General features: G+C 44.2%; 1 protein-coding gene across 1 annotated transcript in view; it reads left to right on the top strand.

The window, feature by feature from the left end:
- Positions 1-21,053, top strand: part of DOCK3 (dedicator of cytokinesis 3) — a gene marked incomplete at both ends in the record, with an annotated part of 411,675 nt that overhangs the window by 366,873 nt on the left and 23,749 nt on the right. Inside the window, 8 exons of the mRNA XM_082663217.1 lie at positions 5,087-5,172; positions 7,624-7,650; positions 7,776-7,871; positions 9,554-9,614; positions 10,351-10,444; positions 12,717-12,865; positions 19,165-19,251; positions 20,599-20,703. Coding sequence (XP_082519343.1) covers positions 5,087-5,172; positions 7,624-7,650; positions 7,776-7,871; positions 9,554-9,614; positions 10,351-10,444; positions 12,717-12,865; positions 19,165-19,251; positions 20,599-20,703 — 705 coding nt within the window. The remainder of the gene's footprint in view (positions 1-5,086; positions 5,173-7,623; positions 7,651-7,775; positions 7,872-9,553; positions 9,615-10,350; positions 10,445-12,716; positions 12,866-19,164; positions 19,252-20,598; positions 20,704-21,053) is intronic.

Consider the following 21,053-nt stretch of genomic DNA (forward strand, 5'->3'; position numbering starts at 1 on the left):
AGCTATCAAACTGTTTTCCAAAGTGACTATACCATTTTGAAATCCCTACAGCAGTGTGTGAAAGTTCCAGTTGATCCGTATACTCATCAGAATTTGATATTATCTCTTTGTTTATTTTAGCCATTCTAATAGGTGTGTAGTTGTATATCACTGTGGTTTTAATTTTCACTTCCCTAATGACTAATGATGCCGAACGTCTTTTAATGTGCTTATTTGCTATCTTTGTATCTTCTTTGGTGAAATGATTTTATTCAAAACTTGTGTTCATTTTTAATTGGGCTGTTTGTTTTCTTATTGTTGAGTTTTTAGGGTTCTTTATACATTCTGAACATAAGTCCTTTGTTGAATATAGGATTTACCAATATTTTCTCTTAGCTTGTCTTTTCATTTGCTAAACAATGTTTTTCACAGAACAAAAGTTTTTAATTTTTATGCAGTCCAATTGATCATTATTTTTCTTGTATGGATCGTGCTTTTGGGATCATATATGAGAACTCTTTGCCTAACCCAGGACCATAAATTTTTTCTCTTTTGTTTCTTCTAGAAGGTTTATAATTTTACATTTAGATCTATGATCTGTTTTGAGGTAATGTTTGTATAGGTGTGAAGTATGGGTCAAGGCTTTTTATTTTTCCTTTTTCCATGTGGATGTCCAGCACCTTTTGTTGAAAAGACTATATTCTTTGTTGAAAATCAATTGACCATAGGTATGTGGTTCTCTTCCTGGACTCACTAGTCTTTCCATTGATCTATATGTCTAATCTGTCACCATACCACGTAGTCTTTATTATGGTAGCTTTATAGTCTTAAAATTAGGTTGTGTGAATCCTCTAACTTTGTTTTTTTTTTCAATATTGTATTAGCTATTCCAGTTCCTTTTCTTATAAATCTTAGAATCAGCATGTCAGTATCTATAAAAATTCCTGCTTGGATTTTGATTGGGATCGCATTGTAATCTATAGATCGATCAAATTGGGAAAACTGATATCTTAATAGTACTTAATAAATACTTCTAGTCCTTGAAGACAGTATATCTCTCCATTTATTTAGGTGTTCTTTGATTTCTTTCATTAATGTTTTGTAGTTTCAGCATACAGATCTTGCACATGTTGTTAGATTTATATGTAAGTATTTTCTGGGCTTTTTGGTGCTATTATAAATTATTCTGATTTAAAATTTTAAATTTTCAGTTGTTTGTTGCTATTATATAGAAATACAATTGCTTTGTACATTAACATAGTATCCTCCACCCTTGCTAAACTCACTTATTAGTTCTAGAAGCTTTTTTGTAGATTCCTTGTGATTTTATATTTAGATAATCCTATCACCTGTGAAAAGACACAGTTTTATTCCTTCCTTTCTAATCTGTAAGCCTCTTATTTCTTTTTCTTGCCTCATTGCACTGGCTAGGACCTCTGGTCTGATGTTAAATAAGAGTGATAAAAGTAGACATCCTTGCCTTGTTCTTCTTTTTTTTTTTTTTTTTCCTTGCCTTGTTCTTAACCTTAGGGGAGAGCATTCAGTGTTTCACTGAAGTATGATGCTAGTTCTAGGTTTTTCATAGATGCTCTCTATCTTGAGTAAATAGTATTTAAGATAAGAATCCATTTTTAGAGTGTGAAGCTCTATTGCCTTCAGAACTTCAGGAAATAATAACTTCAAACAGAAAAGAACTGTTGCTTTTCTATGTTGGCACAACATGTGCCTTCTAATTGTGCAAAATGCACAACTGCCTGATGAGAGAACCTGGTTACCAAGAAGTAGATGACATTGTGCAACTGCACCATGGGTCATCTGAGTCTACTTAAAGAAGAGCTGGGCTGTACTTAACCATCACTAACACTGAATAAGGAAGGTTAGCTTTGTGGAAGACTAAGTTGGAGCTCATTTGGCTCACACTTCAAGACTCAGCTGATGGGTAGCATTTTTTCCTCCAATAAGACTGTCATGAATAACTGATATCCAGCAAGCCATGTAAACCTCGTTGTCCCTGGTTAAAAAAATCTTGCTGCTGCTTCCCTTTGCCATTACATATTTTAAAAGAGTAGTCTACTCTTTTCATCCCCACATTTCCACTTCCCACCCTCCTATCAGTTCAGTCTAATGTATATTGTGCACCCACTTTTGTTGACATTGCTCTCTCGAATAACTTTTTAATCATTAAAGTCCAATTGACTTTTTGGTCTTGGTTCTAGTTGTGCTTTCCACAGCTTTGGCTCTATTAACTCCTCCCCTACTTCTTACCACCTACTATAAATACTTCTTCTAATTATAAAAACAATACTTATTTAATATAGAAAAATTAAAATGCAAATAAGCTATAGTGAAAAGATATAACTCATAATTGTACTGTTAGTAACTTGTGGGGGAGAGGGGCTAGGCACGTCTTTTTTTCCCAATGCATAGAGTTTTTTAAGTTAAAAAATGGAATCATTGTGTACATTGGTTTTTTTGGAACCATTGTGTATATTGGTTTTTAATCTCCCTTTTTTAGTAGCACCTTGTCATCACTATCCTTCATGTCAGTTAATGCTTCTCTGCACCACACTGTCAGTTTAGAGGCTACGTGGTATTCCACTGCATAGCTTGGACCACAGTGTATTTAATCAGACTCCTAGGTTTTGTGGGGCTTTTGTTTTTTTTGTTTGTTTATTTGTTTTTTGGCTGTGCCCTGTAGCTTGAGGGATCTTAGTTCCCCAACCAGGGATCGAACTGGGGCCCATGGCAGTGAAAGCACCAAGTCTGCCAACTCCTAACCACTGGACCACCAGGGAATTCCCAGTCTCATAGTTTTAGGAACTTAGGTTCATTCCAAATTTTTGCTGTTAACATTACAAAAAACATATCCATTTTAAGTTACTTTTTTAGGTAAATCTCTCACCTGTAATTGTTGTATCAAAGAGTAAAAACGTTTCTTAAGTTTTTACAGCACTATGTCTCTCTAACAACCTCTGTTGTCTGTAGACTACTCAGACCCCAGGCCACTTTCTGTGTGTGCCCCATCTAAGCACTGCCCGTGCTGAGCTGTGTTAGCTGTTATCCCTGCCTCCTCTACCAGATGATGAGTTATTGGGGCCAGGACCATTTCTTGTGCTTTTATTTCTTAGAACCCATGCCTGAGACATGGTGGGTTCATGAAGATGAAAATCAAAACTAACATTCATTGAGCACTTCCCAAGAGCTAGGGCACAGTGACACTGAAGAGGAATGTTAACCACCATTACCATTTCATAAATGCAGAAATTTAGGCATAGATAAATATTTTGTACAGAAGTAGGCAGCTGGTTATGTCACAGGACAAATGTTTGTTGAATGAATAACAAGGTGTCACTTCAGGAATATTGGTTTTATAAAATAAAAGTAACTCCGCAGACCTGAAATCATCAGTATTACCAATTACGACATGATATATCTGAAGAACTTAGCATTTGTTTAACTTAGAGACATTGATTTTGCATACATTGATCTTCAGTGTCCCATTTTGGATTTCTCAGTTTTTCTTAGTAACTTCTTCCTTTATCAGCACTGCAGGGAGTGAGGACGTAATGTCCCTGAATCCTTCCATCACCAGCTCCTTTGCCTAATACGGAAGTTCTAACACTTGAATAGGCATCAGAACAACCCGGAGGGCTTATTAAAACACAGACTGCTGCCCCCCAACCCCTGAGTTTTTAATCCAGTGGAGCCTGAGAATTTGTATTTCTAACAAGATTTCTGGTGACTTGATGCTTTTGGCCCAGGGACCCATTTTGAGAACTCCAGGGAACTGCTGCACCCACATTTGCGCTGTTGTACTCTCTGCTGCTCCAGGTCCCTTCCCCAACTTTGCCCTGTTCTGGAAAGCACAACCTGTACCTGCGTGTGTGATGAGAAATCCCAACCTGACTTTACATGACCCCAGCAGGCAAGTCCCTGCTGGTGCCTTTTCTCCACACGGAGAAAGGCAGATGGCCTCGATCCCTAAGGACCTCTGATCTCAGACTTTGTATTTCCTCTGGAAAGTATATTCAAGCAGCTGACTGATTAGGCCAAACATAAATGTACAACAGTCTCCACCTGGCCATACCAGACCACTATAAAAGGGCCATATTTATTCATCCATTCTCATTTTCTGCTGATAGGGTTTCAGAAACTGTAACTGCCTTTGATGAATTTCCTAATTCAATTATTAATTTAATATTTCACCGTCTTAGGACTCTGGCCCTATGTGGAGTGAGAAAATGCTTTTGTTATAGCTCATTATTAAATGCAACCATGCCACTTTTTGTTTATATAAAAATCTGTATAAATAATTGCACAATACCACATTTTAAAGGCTAATGAACAGCTTAAAAGATTTTTATCTCACATCACTTACAACTAATTTCTCGCCTCAGAGTGTATGCATTGAGGCCTGATAGAGAAGTGGCTTAGCACTGTTGAATGCCTTGCAGATTAGTGAGGTAGGAATGAATGCAGTATTGCTCCTTATGGTTTAAGAATCCAATAACAAGTGCAGGGGGCCCCAGTGACGAGGCAGCGGCAGGGGCGGCAGCTCCAAGGGCTTTAGGTCCTGTGAGGACAAAGAATAGAGCCTTTTATCCTGAAGGGGACTCTCTGAAGGAAACACATCTCCCTCAGCCCAGACTAATGCCAGCCATTAAAGTGAGGACCAGCCTCCCAAAGCAAGCTTTCTTTGTGGCTGGCTGATAGAGGGTAAAGTTCTAACCAAATGTATTTTATACATACCAATTCCTTTGAATGAACATTTTTTAAGAAAGAAAAACACTTGACAAAGGCCTCTTTTGGATCCGAAATACTTCTCTCACCAGAGAGTCCTTGCCTTTTGCCCCTAGGGAAAAGAGTATCTGAGACGTATGTGTAAGTTCCAACTCATTTAAACCACTGGAGTGGGAGCCCTTCCTGATTGGGGAGGCAGGGTGGTTTCTCAGTGCTGTAGATGAGATCCTGCATTCTCTAGGATTTATTTGGTGCAAGGAAAAAATCAGGAAGCAGTTCCCCACCATCCTCACGTATCACAGGGGCTGGATTTCCCATCCTTCCTCTGAGGTCACTTCGGGTTTACAAAATCTCTGCTTCCCTCTAGGTGGAGGCCGAGCTGATTGACAAGCTGGACAGCATGGTGTCAGAAGGGAAAGGCGATGAGAGCTACAGGGAGCTCTTCGGCCTGCTGTAAGCTGCTTCAGCCCCAAGTACCTCACGTTGGGGGAGGGGGTGAAGTGGGCTAATGAAGGGTAGCGGTGCAACCTGCACTGGGCAGGCTTCAGAGTGTGGGTATCCGGAGAGACCAGGGTTGTTCCTGGTGGTAGCAGTGCTCACCTTCTGTCAACAAGAAAGTGACATCATGACAGCAAGCTCTCTCAGGGATTGCCATAGTTGACTAAAGATGTAGGGACGGGTGATAACTCTGAGCTCCTGGATTTGCTGATAGCAAAAGGATCATCGTATATCTTCATACCATGTACTGTATCTAGTTGGGCAAACAGTTCATGGGGACTCAATGAGGGCTCAAGGCTGACATTTCGGGGTGGGGGGAGGGAGGGAATTAAATCTCTGCTTTGTAAGAATGTACGATCAGCTTGAGAAACACTGCCATGAATTTTGTGACTTGAACAAATTATACCCCCTTCCAAACCAGTTTCCATTTGTGAAACAGGGTGGTTGTGCTGACTGATGTCAAGGGTCCCAGATCCACCAGTTGTGGCTTCTGTCTTGAGTTGATGGAGGCCAAGAGACCTTACAGGACTAGCCACAGGGCTAAGCCCAAAGGAAGGACTCAGGAGAGCCGTGGTCCTCCCAGAGAGATAGTAAAGTTGGGTATTTTATCTTCCTAAAAAACAAAATTTTAAGACATTTACAGCTCTAGAGCCCTCTCCTATCTCACTCATTATCTCTAGCTTTGAGATTTTCTTTATTTTAGTGACATTTTTAAGATAAGCCTGTAATATATTTTCTAATAATAATACTGTACATTTGCTTAGAACTTTACAGTGTACAAAATTTGTTGACATATCTGATTTAATCCTCACAACACACCTGTGAGGTGGGCAAGGCAGATATTATCCTGAGGAGTAGGGGTGATGACACTGAGCTCAGAGAAGTGGTAGCATGGCCTCAGTTGCATGGCCAGTAAGAAGCAGCTCTGGGGGTACAGCCCAGATATTCCAGTTTCAAGAGGGGGAAATCTTCCTGCTACACCCTGCCTACTTTGTTCCTTGATGAGTCATGCAATAAAATGTGAATTCATTTGAAATTTAAGTAATTTTAATTTGTGAAAATGAATCCATCCTTTAGTACTTCTCTTTTAGCTGAAGATGTTTCTAATTGTGGAAATAAGGAAGAGAAATCTCTTCCTAAGCCACTAACTGATGATTTTACTATGAAGGAAAAAGCACAAAAATAACTTACTATTAATAATTACCTGACCAAATAGTGTTACATAAACACTGTTCACGTCTGAGAACTGAAAGCCACTGATAACCAAGGAGCAGCATTTCCCAATTTGTGTTTGGGGAAGATGTTTGTAGGTATGCTGGGGGGAGGTGGGAGTGGATCATGGGCTAATCAATTTAGAAAAGACTCAGTTAAATAAAATCGAACAGACCTCTGTATTATAGGACTTCTCAAAGCCTTTAATATTTAGAAAGATGTGAAAACTCTCTAAAAGGAAGGTGTGGTGATCAGCATCTTCCATGCTTTTTTGCTCACAGAACACCTCTCTCTGTCCTCCAGGACAGCAGAGCTCTGTAGAACAGAGTTTGGGAAATGTGAACACAGTGGTTTTTTCCACGCAGCTCAGAGGTGAAAGACAATGGTCCTACCTTCTCGCTCTAGTAAATGGGTCACATGGAAACCCTCACTTTCCCAGAAGCCTCAGCTCAAGTTAGATGCTGTGTGCAAGGAAGACAGTTGTCATCATTGCAGTGTTAACGGCAGTCAGGCTGTGGGTGTGAGTTCCCAGTGCTGGGTCCCTGGCTGAGCCTTCCACTCTAGGTGACTTTCATGACCTTAGGGAGCTAGGGACAGTGTACAAAAGGATCAAGAGTGAGACCTTGACCTGAGATAATCACTAGAGCAAACAGAAAGAGTCCATCTAGGTCATCATCCCCTAGGAGAGAACTGTGAAAAGGCAGAGGATCTCAGAAGCCAGGCTCTTTGGAGAAGTCAGAGGCTACCTGGAGGTGACAGGAGCCTGGGCTGGCAAGTGAGAAAAGCACCTGGGCATTTAGCTCTTGGCTCTGGCACATTTCACATGGGAGTATCCCATGACAGTGAAGATGACAGTGTAACTCCTGGACTCACTGTCCTTCACGCTGGGCCCTCAAGACTGGTTGGAATCTTTCCCTTGGTTTACATGAAAACGTTGGTTAGTATGTTTGCTGAGGATGGTTCTAAGCAGTGATAGAGGCAGCCAGCCAATTGGCAAAGCCAGGTCTATCCCTCAGTGGACTCTTACTCCGCTGCTTCTTCGGAACAGATCTCACAGTGTGTACACCTAAAGGGGCTGGGGCTTTGAAACCGCTCCCTCAGTTCGGAACTTGCACAGGAGAATGGAAAACGTGTTCATTGGTTGCTGGCCAGTTCAGTAATTGCTTTGTCTTTGCTTTCTGCTGCATGGAGTAGAACCCAGCTGTTTGGGCCCTACCCCAGGTAAGACTGCAGTGTGGTAAGTCTGCCGTCTCCAGATCCATCACAGGCCCCACGGGCTCTGGGACCTTACTCTGGTGCCCAAGGAAGGCTCATGCATTGTGCATTGTGTTTGCTTCCACCAATAGCCTGCTGGAGAAAGTTGAACAGGAAACATGGCGCGAGACCGGCATTTCCTTTGTAACCTCGGTCACCCGCCTCATGGAACGCCTTCTTGACTACAGGTATCTTCTCAGGAACCTACCTGACCTCTTCTCTGGTCAGATGCTCTCCCCAGCAGGAGGATCCCCTGACCTTAAAATTGAGACCTCGTGGCCATGAGAGGTAGGACTGTTCTGGTGTTGTGTGCCATCACCAGTCATTAGAAATCTCCTGATGGCCAAGGAGAAAGAGGAAGAAAGCCTTCTCCCAAGGGTAGGCCAGGGCTTCCTGGGCTTACCCCCGATACGTGGGCACGTGTATCCAGGAGGTATCCCAGGGACATGTAGCCTTCTGGCTTTTCATCCAGAAAAGTCAAGGCTCAGAGGAATGGGCACAGCAGAGAGGAAGAGAAAGGCTGTCTCCAGAGCAAGTTAGGTCCTTAGCGCAGACCTTCCTCAGAGCCATGTGGCAGATGGGCAGGAAAATATCACCTGGTACAGAAGTGTGACCCAGGAGGACTTTCATTTGGTTTTTCCAGGGAAGGGGGACCCAACTTTTCCATGCCTCCATTCTTTGTGTAAAATCTGTTTATTTCTGTCCCTTGATCCTGGCCATGCGCAGATTAGAGGAGGCAGCCTGTGAGCTCAGAGATCTTTATGATACATTCAGTCTGGGAGTTCATGTGAAATTCATTTTTTCGTGAAAGCCTGCCTTCTCAGTCATATCATGGCTTTTGACTTTGCCTAAAAGTAACAATAATGCTACCATTGCAGCCTTAGTTATTCTGTCAGTAGAGTTCAGGTGATAGCTAAGAGTGCCTTTTGGGAACCTAGAGGAAGGTGATAAGGAATGAGGAGGAATGATAGAGGAAACCCAGACCCAAGCAATAGTTGTCTTCTCTGTGCTACATGTCATGCAGATGCCAAGGGAGAGCATCTGGGACTCCAGCTAGCTGCGTGTACAGGAAGCTTCTTGCTGGATTCACCAGTCTGGTTCTCATTCTCTTTCATCCCCTTGTGCTAGGCCTTTCTCCTCCCCAGAGGAGCTTGGCTTTGACCAGTCCCTGCCCTCCCTAGGCAAGGATTCATTCTCAGTGTTCCTGCTGTTCTGTGTCTGGAAGGCCAGCCATGACCCCTCCTAAACCCAGCGCTACTCAGCATGAATGCAGCTCAGCTCTGGCCGAAGCTACCCCTAAATCAGAAAAAAAGCTCCAAAGCAACTGCTCCTAGTTAGAGGGGATTCCAAAGACTAGTGCACAGGAAGGACACTATAGGGAGAAAAGCGAATGAGATTATGTACATGGCAGTTATGCCGTGGTTGCTGTGGCCACAGGGTCCTGAAGGTAGGTCCCTAGAGTAGAGTGTCTTGGCTTCTATGAAACACTGTCCTACAAAATGAAAACTGCCCTTTAAGGAAAGCTCTGTGCCTCCCCTTTTGGAAACTTGAGGACTTAACCTTCTACTTTACTGACATACTCTTTTGTGCTGAAGGCATTGGTAGGTGTTACTTAATGCCCTGATATAGCATCTGGGCTCTACACTCTGCCACCAGAGCAAGGGGTCCAGTTGAACAGAGATCTTTGAACCCTAGGAGTGGGTCCAAAGCTTAGAGGGAGCTCACAGTACAGTCTCATCTGTGGAAGAAGTTTCTGTTGGAGAGCATCCTCATCTGGGGTTTGGACATACTAATGCCTCAGTGACACTGCAGGTCTCTGTGTTGTCCCAGAGGCACCACTTTGTGCATTCATCTGTGCTCTCCCTTCCAGGGATTGCATGAAAGGAGAGGAGACAGAGAATAAGAAGATTGGCTGCACTGTTAACCTGATGGTGAGAGAATATGGGCTCTTCCTCCTCTCTGCCTCGTAGTGTGGCTTCTGTCCTGCCCTGTGATTGGCCTGTCCTTTCTACAATACATGGCTATAAGCCTAAGGGGTTTTTTTGGTTTTTTGTTTTTTATTTGGTTGCTCTGGGTCTTAGGTGTGGCAGGCGGGCTCCTTAGTTGCAGCAGGGAGGCTCTTTAGTTGTGGCATGTGAACTCTTAGTTGCAGCATGCATGTAGGATCTAGTTCCCTGACCAGGGATCAAACCCGGGTCCCCTGCATTGGGAGCATGGAGTCTTAACCACTGTGCCACCAGGGAAGTTCCAAGCCTAAGGGTTTGAGTCAGGACATCAGCTCTGTTACTGGTATCTTGGAAACTTGCACCTCATCACTCACATTCCTACTTGGGAAAGGAATGAAATGAGCTTCTCTTTGGACAGAGCTCTAGCCTGGCCTCTTGGCAAGGTCCCGCCAACCCTGACATACTCTAATTTCCAGTCTTCCCTGGTATTCTTCCTCTGTCTCATCACTCAGGGCTCCTGCAGATCTGCCAGAGGTTTCACCCCCAGCAGGCGTACCTTCTGGCTGGTCCCTTCTCTTCCTGGTGCTGGCTACCTCCACGGCCTGTCTTCTCCCTCCTGTCCAGCACACCCAGGGTTTTGGGCAGCTGCCTGGAGTTCAGAGATGGCCTCCACAGGCAGCAGCCTCTCCCATCTTCATTTATATTTCCTTCTCTCTTACAGAACTTTTACAAATCTGAGATTAACAAAGAAGAGATGTATATCCGCTATATCCATAAGCTTTGTGACATGCATTTGCAGGCCGAAAACTACACAGGTAAGTGGGAAGGGGAAGCTACGCCTCCCCATGAGGACAGACTGGACATACATGCACAGCTGGCAGAGAAAGGCTCTGAGCTGGTGCCTCCCAGATTTTAGCAGAGTGTCAGGACCCATGATGCCCATCACCTCACTCCTTTCCCTCAACTCCTTTGTAACGTGGTGGAGAAAAAGCAGGTGGAACTTCCACTTGTGCCTTGCTGCCCAAAGCTCTTCCATTCTCCTTGCCTCCTATTCACCCGCTTTGAGGCCTCAAGGGTGACCTCCAAATTCTGGTGTGCCAGGTTCAGAGCATCCTGAGCTCACTGTCCCTCTTCATGAGCAGAACTTCTCTGAGGACCTTCACAGCTGGAACTAAGTGAGGCCATAACACAGGAACATCAGCCTAACCCTGGGACTTCCAGAACTTGCTGGCAGACCTGCCTTGCAGTCTGGGCTCCTCCCCTGCAAGTACACAACAGCCCCACATTGAGCTCCCAGTGGAGAGTATGGAGAATGTTCACCTTACTTTCTGACAGACCAGACAGGGACCCTTTCACTGTATCTACAATTTAATCCATTACTACGGCCTTTTCTAAAAGAACAAATTTAAAAGCATTTCAACATACCTGTCACACTCTGTTTACTGAGCGCCACTTTGAGTCAGGAAGATATGTGTACCCATGTGTGTCCTGCCTGATTACCTTGTATCATAGTTCCCCCAAAATAGCCACTTCTTCACTGTGGTGACCAGCCATCACATCTTAGCCCTTGAGCCATAGGACTTGAATTTGTGTGATAGACCAGGAAATTCAAGCTATTCTTGTCCACAGCATTACGAGAATTAGATGAATTTGTAGAAACACAGAATCCTCCTTCCTTATTTTATGTTAGATGTTAAAGAGTGTTTTGCATAGATTCCACCTTTCCTGACACAGCTTGGCAAGAATTAAATCTGAAATGACTGGGATGAACCTGCCATTCTCTGCAGTCACTTCCACCCATGATCCCAGCAGCCCTTTGAGAGGGCAGTGAAGTGATAGACTGAAAAGTTCCATGTATCAATAGAGGCATTTACTAAACTCCTGGAGGACTGGGCCATCACTGAGAGGCTATGTCAGGAATTTAGACAGAGAGAGGGTGCTGAGCCTTGCCTCTGGTGGCCTCAGGAATAACATCTGAAAAGAATATTGGCAGGGAAGAAAAGGATTTCACATGGTTTTCTGAGTTCTAGAGGGAGGCCTTGAGGGCCTCATGGGCTTGTTCCCAGTGAGAAGGGGCTTCACAGCTCCAGTGAGGAGGCACGTATATCCCTGGGCAGGAGGGTCCAGTAGCCAGAGCATAGGCAGAGCGCAAACGTGAGCAGGAGCCTGGAAAGTGGCTGCAGGCAATATACCTGGCTAAAACTGGAAGTGGATCACTAGATAATTTGAAAAGAGATTCTTCATAGTCATGGGGAGCAGATTTGAATAGGGCCTTGAAGGCCAGGCAGAAGCTAGAACTAATTAACTTGCTAGTAGGAGATGCCCACTAAAACTGAGCAGATAGAACAGGAAAGAGCAGACTGTGTCATGGGACCATGAGCCGCTGCTGTAACTCAGTCTGACTGACTCTTTGGGATTTAGGAAGCTACAGCATTTAGCTGCGGTTGTTTTGTAAACCCTCTCCAACTGTTCCACATGTATGGGAGGTGTCACAGGGCCCCGCCTTGGGCCCAGCATCCACTTTAGCTTCCTCCAGGAATGGAGCCCATCACACAGTTATCACCGTACACACTCCTTCTCTCTGGTCCTTTTAGAAACGGTCAAGATAAGGAGAAAGGGTCATTCCCAGGGCCATGCTGAGCTCAGAAAATGGAGCTGGAGGCATTGAGGCTGGCTTCGGGAGGGCTGAGAAAAGCCTTAGTCAGTGCTTACCCCTCAGAGCCAGTTCTGAAAAGGTTGGAAAAGAAGCTCTAGTCAGTTGAGCAAAAAGGAACCCAAGAACTCTCTCTGACATGTCAGTGTGTCCCAGAGCAAAGCAACCTGTACACAGGCCCCTAGGTACCTGAGCCATACTTTATCTAGCGCCCAGAGCAGGTGACCAGGCTAAGGGAGGAAGGTGTCTACTAGGATCTTTGGTTCCTTCGTGCTGTGTTCACGGGCTATTCACTGGCTGGACAGCCCCTCTATCTCAGCTTTGGTATCCAGCAACCCTGATCTGGGCTGCACATGCCTTGCGCTGGCATGCTGCTTAGCCTGGTCCCTTGGCACCCGGCTGCCCCTGGACCTCCATAGCCCTTGTCCCCACAGAAGCTGCGTTCACTCTGCTCCTCTACTGTGAGCTGCTACAGTGGGAGGAAAGGCCACTGCGGGAATTCCTCCATTACCCATCCCAGACAGAGTGGCAGCGGAAAGAGGGACTGTGCCGCAAGATCATCCACTACTTCAACAAAGGCAAGGTGGGTGTTATTAGGCAAGGCTTTGAGCGTCTCTGCTTCTACTGTACTACATGGCATCTTAACGCTACAGGGATGGCAGCAGCTGCAGAGGGTACTGTGTGGGGTGGTGAGGGGGTGGAGGCCCATATGTGTGCGTTAGATATGGAGGCAGCATGACTTTCTCTGGGGAAAAAAAAATAACAGCTTAATTCTGTGGCTTGGAAGCCAATTCCAGATTGGGGATGTAAGAGACAACCCCACATACCAGCTTTGCACATCTGTAAATACTAATGCTCCAACAGCAAGGGCTTTGGGCCCCCTGCTTATATTTATTAGATTTACTTAAATTATTGTAGCTTTCTGCTCTGCTATAGAAAATGTGAGCTATAAAAATTAATGGATTCTAACCACAGCCAACGGAGGCCTGTACTGCCTCTTACGGGTACGTGTTCTTGTCTTGGATTTCCCTTCCTTACAGCATAGTCTGGGCTCCTCTCATTGGGGTTATTCTCTATTAAACTTGATTCTGTGGAATTAGCAGGCATTGTCAGCATTGGTTCAGACTTCCTTGGGACTTCCCAGCCATTCTGCTCCAATCTCTGGGAGAGCTCCTTGTGGGGCCCTCTGACCCACCTATGGCCCATACACTGGAAAGGCTGGACTTGTGTAACTTGTTGAAGCTGTTCTCTCATTACTCAGCTTTGAGCATGTTAAAAAGCTGAAACAGGATTGTTCAGGGAACTATAGTGGCTGAACTCCAGACTTAAATGGAAATTGGTTTTTTAAAATAAGCTTTTTTATCATAAAAAAGAAAGATTTAAACATTAATAACTTCTGCTCATAAATCAGAAAACATTCATCAGTTTTACACAACATGAGAGACTTTTGTTTGTCAAAAACATTCACCCATGTAGGGAACACACTGGTAAGCAGGAACCTTTCCAAAACCTCAGGAGCTCTCATTTCACCTGGCCCAGAAAGGAGACCCATGCTTAGCTGTCAGCCAGCCACACATGACTGAGCCACAGTGCCAGCCCAAAGCCTCCTCTCCTTGCTGGTCCAGAGACGGACAGAGGGCCCCATGCCAGTACACTTTTAGGTCTGTCTTCCTGGCACCCAGCCCACCTGGAGCTGCCACCTACCCATATGCCCAGCAAGCCCTCCCAGCTCTGAGGGAATGGCATAAGCATGGTGTGAGTGTGCATAAGTGTTGTTAGTATATTAGCTTATTTTTCTTTCCATGGGCATAGAGTACAGAGTAGAGTTATGCTTATCTGATTGAGCCCAGCAGTGGGACACGTGAGCATTAATGGTCCCCTTTTCACCCCACACTACAGTAGTGTCAAGAAAGCAGGTTTAAAGGTTAGTATGAACAAGGGAAGGTAATGCAAAACCTGCCTGAGTATTGTGGATAAGCAGGAAGGGGAGAAGGACTGGGAGGCTCCGTAGGCTACCTTGTCAGGGATCTCCCCCTCCTTCTAGCAGCCCTGACTTTGGTGTGAATTGCTGGGGGAGCAGCTTCTGTACTGAGAACAGATGACTCAGTGAGCCCTTTCATGAGCTCATCCTCAAAGGGGTATTTATCACAACCATTCTCTTGGGCTCATACAGAAGGTCCAACTTTTCTGTTTCTGTACCTTCATACCTGACAGAACCAGTGGATAGGGCTAACCAGTTCTCTTAAAAGCATTCAGGGTTTTTTTTCTAATGGCTCCAGAAAAGCAAAACCTGTCTGATGCAAGAAAAGTGCTCCTGGGCTTCCCTGGTAGCGCAGTGGTTAAGAATCTGCCTGCCAATGCAGGAGACACGGGTTCGAGCCCTGGTCCGGGTAGATCCCACATGCCACGGAGCAACTAAGCCCATGCACCACAACTACTGAAGTCCACGTGCCCTAGAGCCCATGCTCTGCAACAAGAGAAGCCACCGCTATGAGAAGCCCGCGCACCACAACGAAGAGTAGCCCCCGCTCTCCACAACTAGAGAAAAGCTGGTGCGCAACAATGAAGACCCAGCGCAGCCAAAAATAAAATAAATAAATAAATTTTAAAAAAAAGAAGGAAGGGGAGGCATGAAGATGGGAGCTGGTCCTTCATTTCAGGGAAGAGGGAGCAGACAGTAAGGGAAGCTGGGAGGAGGCCTCTGACCCCTAAAGCATACAGACCATCAGGACCGAACCAACCCTCCATGTGGGGGTGGGCTTGGGCTCTACTGCTGAGGGCTGCTATTGTCCACATTCCTTTGAAGGAATGAGTCTGTTGCTTCTAAAATGTTGTGTGTAGACAGAAGTACAAAGACTGACAGTCTGGAGTCCCAGGCTTTTGCCTTCCTTTCCAGTTTGAGTAGAGTGAGCCAAGTCAGTGCAACTTTTGTGCCATCACTGTCAGTGGGGGCAACAAGGATGTATAAACACACATCTGCCCAAGCTGGTAGAAGTGATTGGATTTCAGACACTGGTTAGTAGTTGTGTAGTTGGCTTTGCCTCCTGCCAGAAGGAAGGAAACCAAGAGAGAAGATGTAGATGGGATGCATTGTATCTGCAGGGCGTTCCCTCCCTGTGTTCCGAGGTAGCTCTCAAAACCCCCAGCATTCCAGCACAATCCTCAAGGCTGACAGAGTGTCCTGGCTCACCCTTGGGGGTTGGGGGGGCAGGCTTGGAGCAGCAGGGCTACAAATTAGGGCAGAGATGCCAGCGAGGCAGATAAGCATTGATCCTAATAGAGTAGAACTGCTTTACTGGGAGCTACCGTCAGCAGACAAAGCGCCTTTAGCCTCACATGGGTTCCTCATCACCTAAATGAGCAGTTCCCCATGGGGCGCTCCTTACAGGCTGGCTAGCAGTCTGCACACAGCTCAGCTGCTTCGCCAGCCCCCTTGGATCTTCCTGCCAAGCAGACCCTCCTGTGGGCCCTTCACTGAAACCTGCCCAAGCAGCACTTGGAGCCAGAGACAGGACAAACACGTGCCCCCTTAAAAGCTGTGATGTGGGGGTACAAGAGGCTTTCTAGCTCACTGAGGCAGAGGCATTGTATCGGAGCAGGGAGTCAGGGTCTATTTAAAATTCTCTTTGGTTTGTTTCAACATTTTTAATTGGTCCTGCAGTTCAATCCATATGGCGGTAATTTCTTCAAAGGATAAGAAACACAGTCCTGGGCTTCCCTGGTGGCGCAGTGGTTGAGAATCCGCTTGCCAATGCAGAGGACACGGGTTCGAGCCCTGGTCCAGGAAGATCCCACGTGGCGCAGAGCAGCTAAGCGCGTGTGTCACAACTGCTGAGCCTGCGCTCTGCAGCCTGCGAGTCACAACTGCTGAGGCCCACGCGCCTAGAGCCCGTGCTCCGCAACAAGAGAAGCCACTGCAATGAGAAGTCTGCGTACCACAGCGAAGAGTAGCCCCGCTCACAGCAACTAGAGAAAAAGCCCGTGCACAGCAACGAAGACACAACGCAGCCAAAAATAAATAAATAAATTAATTAATTAATTATTTAAAAAAAAGAAACACAGTCATGAATAAAACATGGAGAGTATTGTCCTTCTCCCTGATGCTATTTCAAATCTATTTTTTTAATATAGTCCTTATTAAACATTCATACTGAAATATTGATGGGTGAAATTATAGTATATCTGATATTTGCTTCCAAAACTATGGGGAGGAGTAAGTGGATGAGATATTTAATGATACAAGACTGGCCATGAGTTGGTCATTGTTGAGGTTGGGTGATGAGTACCTAGGGGTTCATACTTCCATGTTTCTATATGTTTAAAATTTTCCTATAATAAAAATTTTAATTAGTACTTAGAAGTTGGGGAGAAGAGCCTGGCTAAAATGTCAAGTAAACCTTTGATTCCCAATCTCGCCAAGAGAGAAAGCACTGTATTAAAAAGAGGAGGAAATGGACAATATTGCCCCTTAGTGAAGGCCACTGTTAGATGAGCCTGTCACCATAATAGGAGCCACACCACGGAAACAGCCCGAGACGTGATTAGGCAAGGATTATCTGAAGACTGCTCTAAGATTTGAACATTTCTGTAAAGGAAATTATCAGACCTACTACCAAGCCCTTGGGTAGCTACTTCCTACTTAGCTCCCAGACTTGTTTCTAAGCTTAAATGATCTTAATTTAAAAGTCATTGTTTCCTTCATTAACTCATTAAATAAATCTTTATTGAGTACCTGCTCATGGCTGGCACTGTTCTAGGCTCTGAGGATATAGGATATAAACAGGATCCCTGCCCTCATGCAGCTTATCATCTAATTGAGACTAATACAACATAAAAGTAAATACTTTTTAGCCCAGAAATAAACCCACACACCTATGGTCAATTAATCTTCAGGCAAGAATATACAGTGGAGAAAAGACAGTCTCTTTAGCAATTGGTGCTGGGAAAGCTCGACGGCCACATGTAAATCAGTGAAGTTAGAAAACTCCCTCACACCATACACAAAAATAAACTCAAAATGGCTTAAAGGTTTAAATTTAAGACATGACAGCTTAAAGCTCCTAGAAGAGAATATAGGCAAAACAATCTCTGACATAAATTGTAGCAATATTTTCTTAAATCAGTCTCCCAAGGCAAAAGAAATAAAAGCAAAAATAAACGGGACCTAATCGAACATACAAGCTTTTGCACAGCAAAGGAAACCATAAACAAAATGAAAAGACAGCCTACGGACTGGGAGAAAGTATTTCAAATGATGCAACCGACAAGGGCTTAATTTCCAAAATATACAAACAGCTCATATAGCTCAATATCAGAAACAAACAAACAACCCAATCAAAAAATGGGCAGAGGGACTTCCCTGATGGTCCAGTGGGTAAGACTCCATGCTCCTAATGCAGGGGGCCCGGGTTCGATCCCTGGTCGGGGAAATAGATCCCGCATGCATGCCACAACTAAAGATCCCATGTGCTGCCAATAAGACCTGGCACAGCCAAAATTAATTAATTAATTAATTGTTAAAGAAAAGAAAAAACATTAAAACAAAACAAAACAAAAAACGTGGTTGCACCATTTTTAAAAAAAAGGGCGGAAAACCAAGTAGACATTTCTCCAAAAGAGACATAAAGATGGCCAACAGGCACATGAAAAGATGGTCAGCATCACTAATTACTAAAGAAATGCAAATCAAAACTACAGTGAGACATCACCTCAAACTAGTCAGAATGGCCAGCATCAAAAAGTCTACAAATAATAAATGCTGGACAGGGTGTGGAGAAAGGGAACCTCCTACACTGTTGGGGGCAATGTAAATTGGTGCAGCCACTATGGAGAGCAGTATGGAGGTTCCTTAAAAAACTAAAAATAGAGTTAGTTTTAGTTACATGATTCAGCAATCCCACTCCTGGGCAAATATCCAGAAAAGACAAAAACTCTAATTCAAAAAGATACATGCACCTAATGTTCATGCCAGCACTATTTACAACAGCCAAGGCATGGAAGCAACCTGTGTTCGTCAACATATGAATGGATAAAGAAGATGGCAAAGGGTGTATGTGTGTGTATGTATATATATTATATATATAATGTAATATTACTCAGTCATTAAAAAGAATGAAATACTGCCATTTGCAGCAACATGGATGGACCTAGAGATTATCATACTAAGTGAAGTAAGTCAGACAGAGAAGACAAATATTATATATCCATGTGGAATCTAAAAAAATTATACAAATGAACTTATTTACCAAACAGAAACAGACTCACAGACATAGAAAACAAACTTATTGCTACCAAAGGGGAAAGGGTGGAGGAGGGATAAAGTAGGAGTTTGGGATTAACAGATACACACTACTATATATAAAATAGATAAACAACAAGGATGTACTGTATAGCACAGGGAACTACATTCAATATCTTGTAATAACTACATTCAATATCTAGTAATATTGGAATCTGAAAAGAATATATGTATGCGTGTGTGTGTGTGTGTATATATATATATATATATATAACTGGATCACTTTTGTGTACCTGAAACTAACACAATATTGTAAATCAACCGCACTTCAATTTGAAAAAGTAAATACTTTTTTTATACAAGATAACTTCAGAGTAATGAAAGAGAATGGTTGGGGTAGTGCCTGTCCTTGACAAGGTAGTTAGGGAAAGGCCTCTTGGAAGTGGAAACATTTGAGTAGAAACCTGAAAACTATGCCTCAAGCCAGAAAACCAGTTCTCCACAAATTGGTTTTGAGCATATGTTCTTTGTGACATGCGATTTGCAGAAGGCCTTTGGTTGTACCCTCTGATATGTTTGATGTGGGCTTGGGCCATTCCAAGGCTGCCTGAGGTGCTGAAGCCTTTTTCCTATTTCTGATGCAGAGTTGGGAGTTTGGGATCCCACTGTGCAGGGAGCTGGCGTGTCAGTATGAGAGCCTCTACGATTATCAGAGCCTCAGCTGGATTCGGGTGAGCTTTGCCCCTTCCCCCGCCCCAACCCTGAGTGGAGGTGCTAGCACTTTTCTGGCATCAACTTCTAAGGGAGCGTTTACTGTGGACCCAGCCCTTGGTACAGTACAGGAGAAGCAAAAGCCAAGGTTCCTGCTCTCAAGATGCTTGCATTATGGCTGGGGAACCAAAACAAACACATGACAAATGATTGTATGATCCAGACCCCAAGGGCCACTGGTGCTCAAGGAAGGGAGAAGCAGCATACACAGGATAGGATGGGGGTTTCAAGGAGGAGGTGGCAGCTCGACTTCATGAAGAAGCTTTTCCTGAAATGATTTTGTTCAGGTATGCTTCATCTGAAAACATTATAAGATCTTTCACTGCCTTGGCTTATGGTCAATACTGAGCACCCAAGTAAAGGAAGTTCTTCTTCCCTTCTTTGATGAAAAATATTCAAAACTAAGTGAAATGGACTTTGACAGTCTCCCAAATTTTTCCTAGTTGCCGGTGCTGGGTATTAAATCATAACAGGTCATTGGCAAAGAGAAGTCAGGAATCTCAGTTCATCCTCCTCCTGCACCCTTTTCAGCATAGCTAGCTCTTCCGTGTTCCCTGATCCTGATCAGGATTTGGGCCTATATAATAGATGTGGTTCTCTAGCAATAGCATTTTGACTGGTCTTTGAAGGCCGCTGCCCCCTGGCAGGCTGGCTTGATTGAGCGCATTAGGGCTGTCTTCCCAGTCAGATTTCAGTGAGTTTTTCTGAACCTGAAGCCAGGCCAGCCAAGACTAAAAAACTTATCGACCTTGGTAATACCAGACGTCATGGATGTTAGTTCAACTTTTAAAGTTTAAAATCTCCTAAATTGGGACCAGTACGAGTGATGCTGGCAACTAAGCCTTCCTCATTCTGTTAGCATCGAGTCAGATGATAAATGAACAAGAGCAATGCAGATGGACTGATGGAAAATGGTGCCACCTATAAGCAACACTAGCTTATACTCAATTGGTGTAGTGAGTATCAGTCAAAACCAGGAATTCCTGAGCAAAAAAAGGAAGTCCATGTTAAATGTGTATCCCTGAAAGTACAGGAAGCCTGAGCCTCTGTGGGGCTGAGTCCACTCATTGGGAAGGACACTCCAAGCAGCCTCTCAGGGCTGCTTCACCATCAGGTGACAATGGAGAGTGAAGACTTCCTCTCCATCAGGCAGTTCCCCAGGGAGAGGTTGATCAGGGCTAGGGGCTCACTTTTTATCTAGACCAAGTCACCATGTTCTCTTTCCAAAAGACAGTGTCTACTTAGGCCTGGGAGAACTTGCTTTGGACACCACTAGCAGTCAAGCCAACTGCCTTTCTCGTTCACAGAAAATGGAGGCCAGCTACTATGACAACATCACGGAGCAGCAACGCCTGGAGCCTGAGTTCTTTCGGGTCGGCTTCTATGGCAGGAAGTTTCCTTTTTTCCTTCGGGTGAGTCCATTCAGGTAGTCACAAGAACTTCTATCATATTTTACACGTAAGTTATTTATAACCTGTTTTTTTTTAACCTTTTTCCTATTCTATTGAATACTTCTTTTTGAAGGAATGACCAGCCAACAAAAAGCATTTGACTTAATTTGACTGGACTGGCTACCAACTTTAGACTCTATTTCTCTCTGCAGTACTGTTTTGTAGCTACCTGGAATGTATGAGGGTGGTTTTCTTACCAAATCAACCAAGTTCCTGCAGGAAATGACCAGGGTGTGAGAATGTCCCATAGGTATGTTTAGAAACCTTCCAACTTCTGTTTCCAGTGCCTGGAATTCTCCAGTGTGACTGTT

The sequence above is a fragment of the Grampus griseus genome (assembly GCF_964374135.1).
Source record: "Grampus griseus genome assembly, chromosome: 10".
Taxonomy (NCBI): domain Eukaryota; kingdom Metazoa; phylum Chordata; class Mammalia; order Artiodactyla; family Delphinidae; genus Grampus; species Grampus griseus.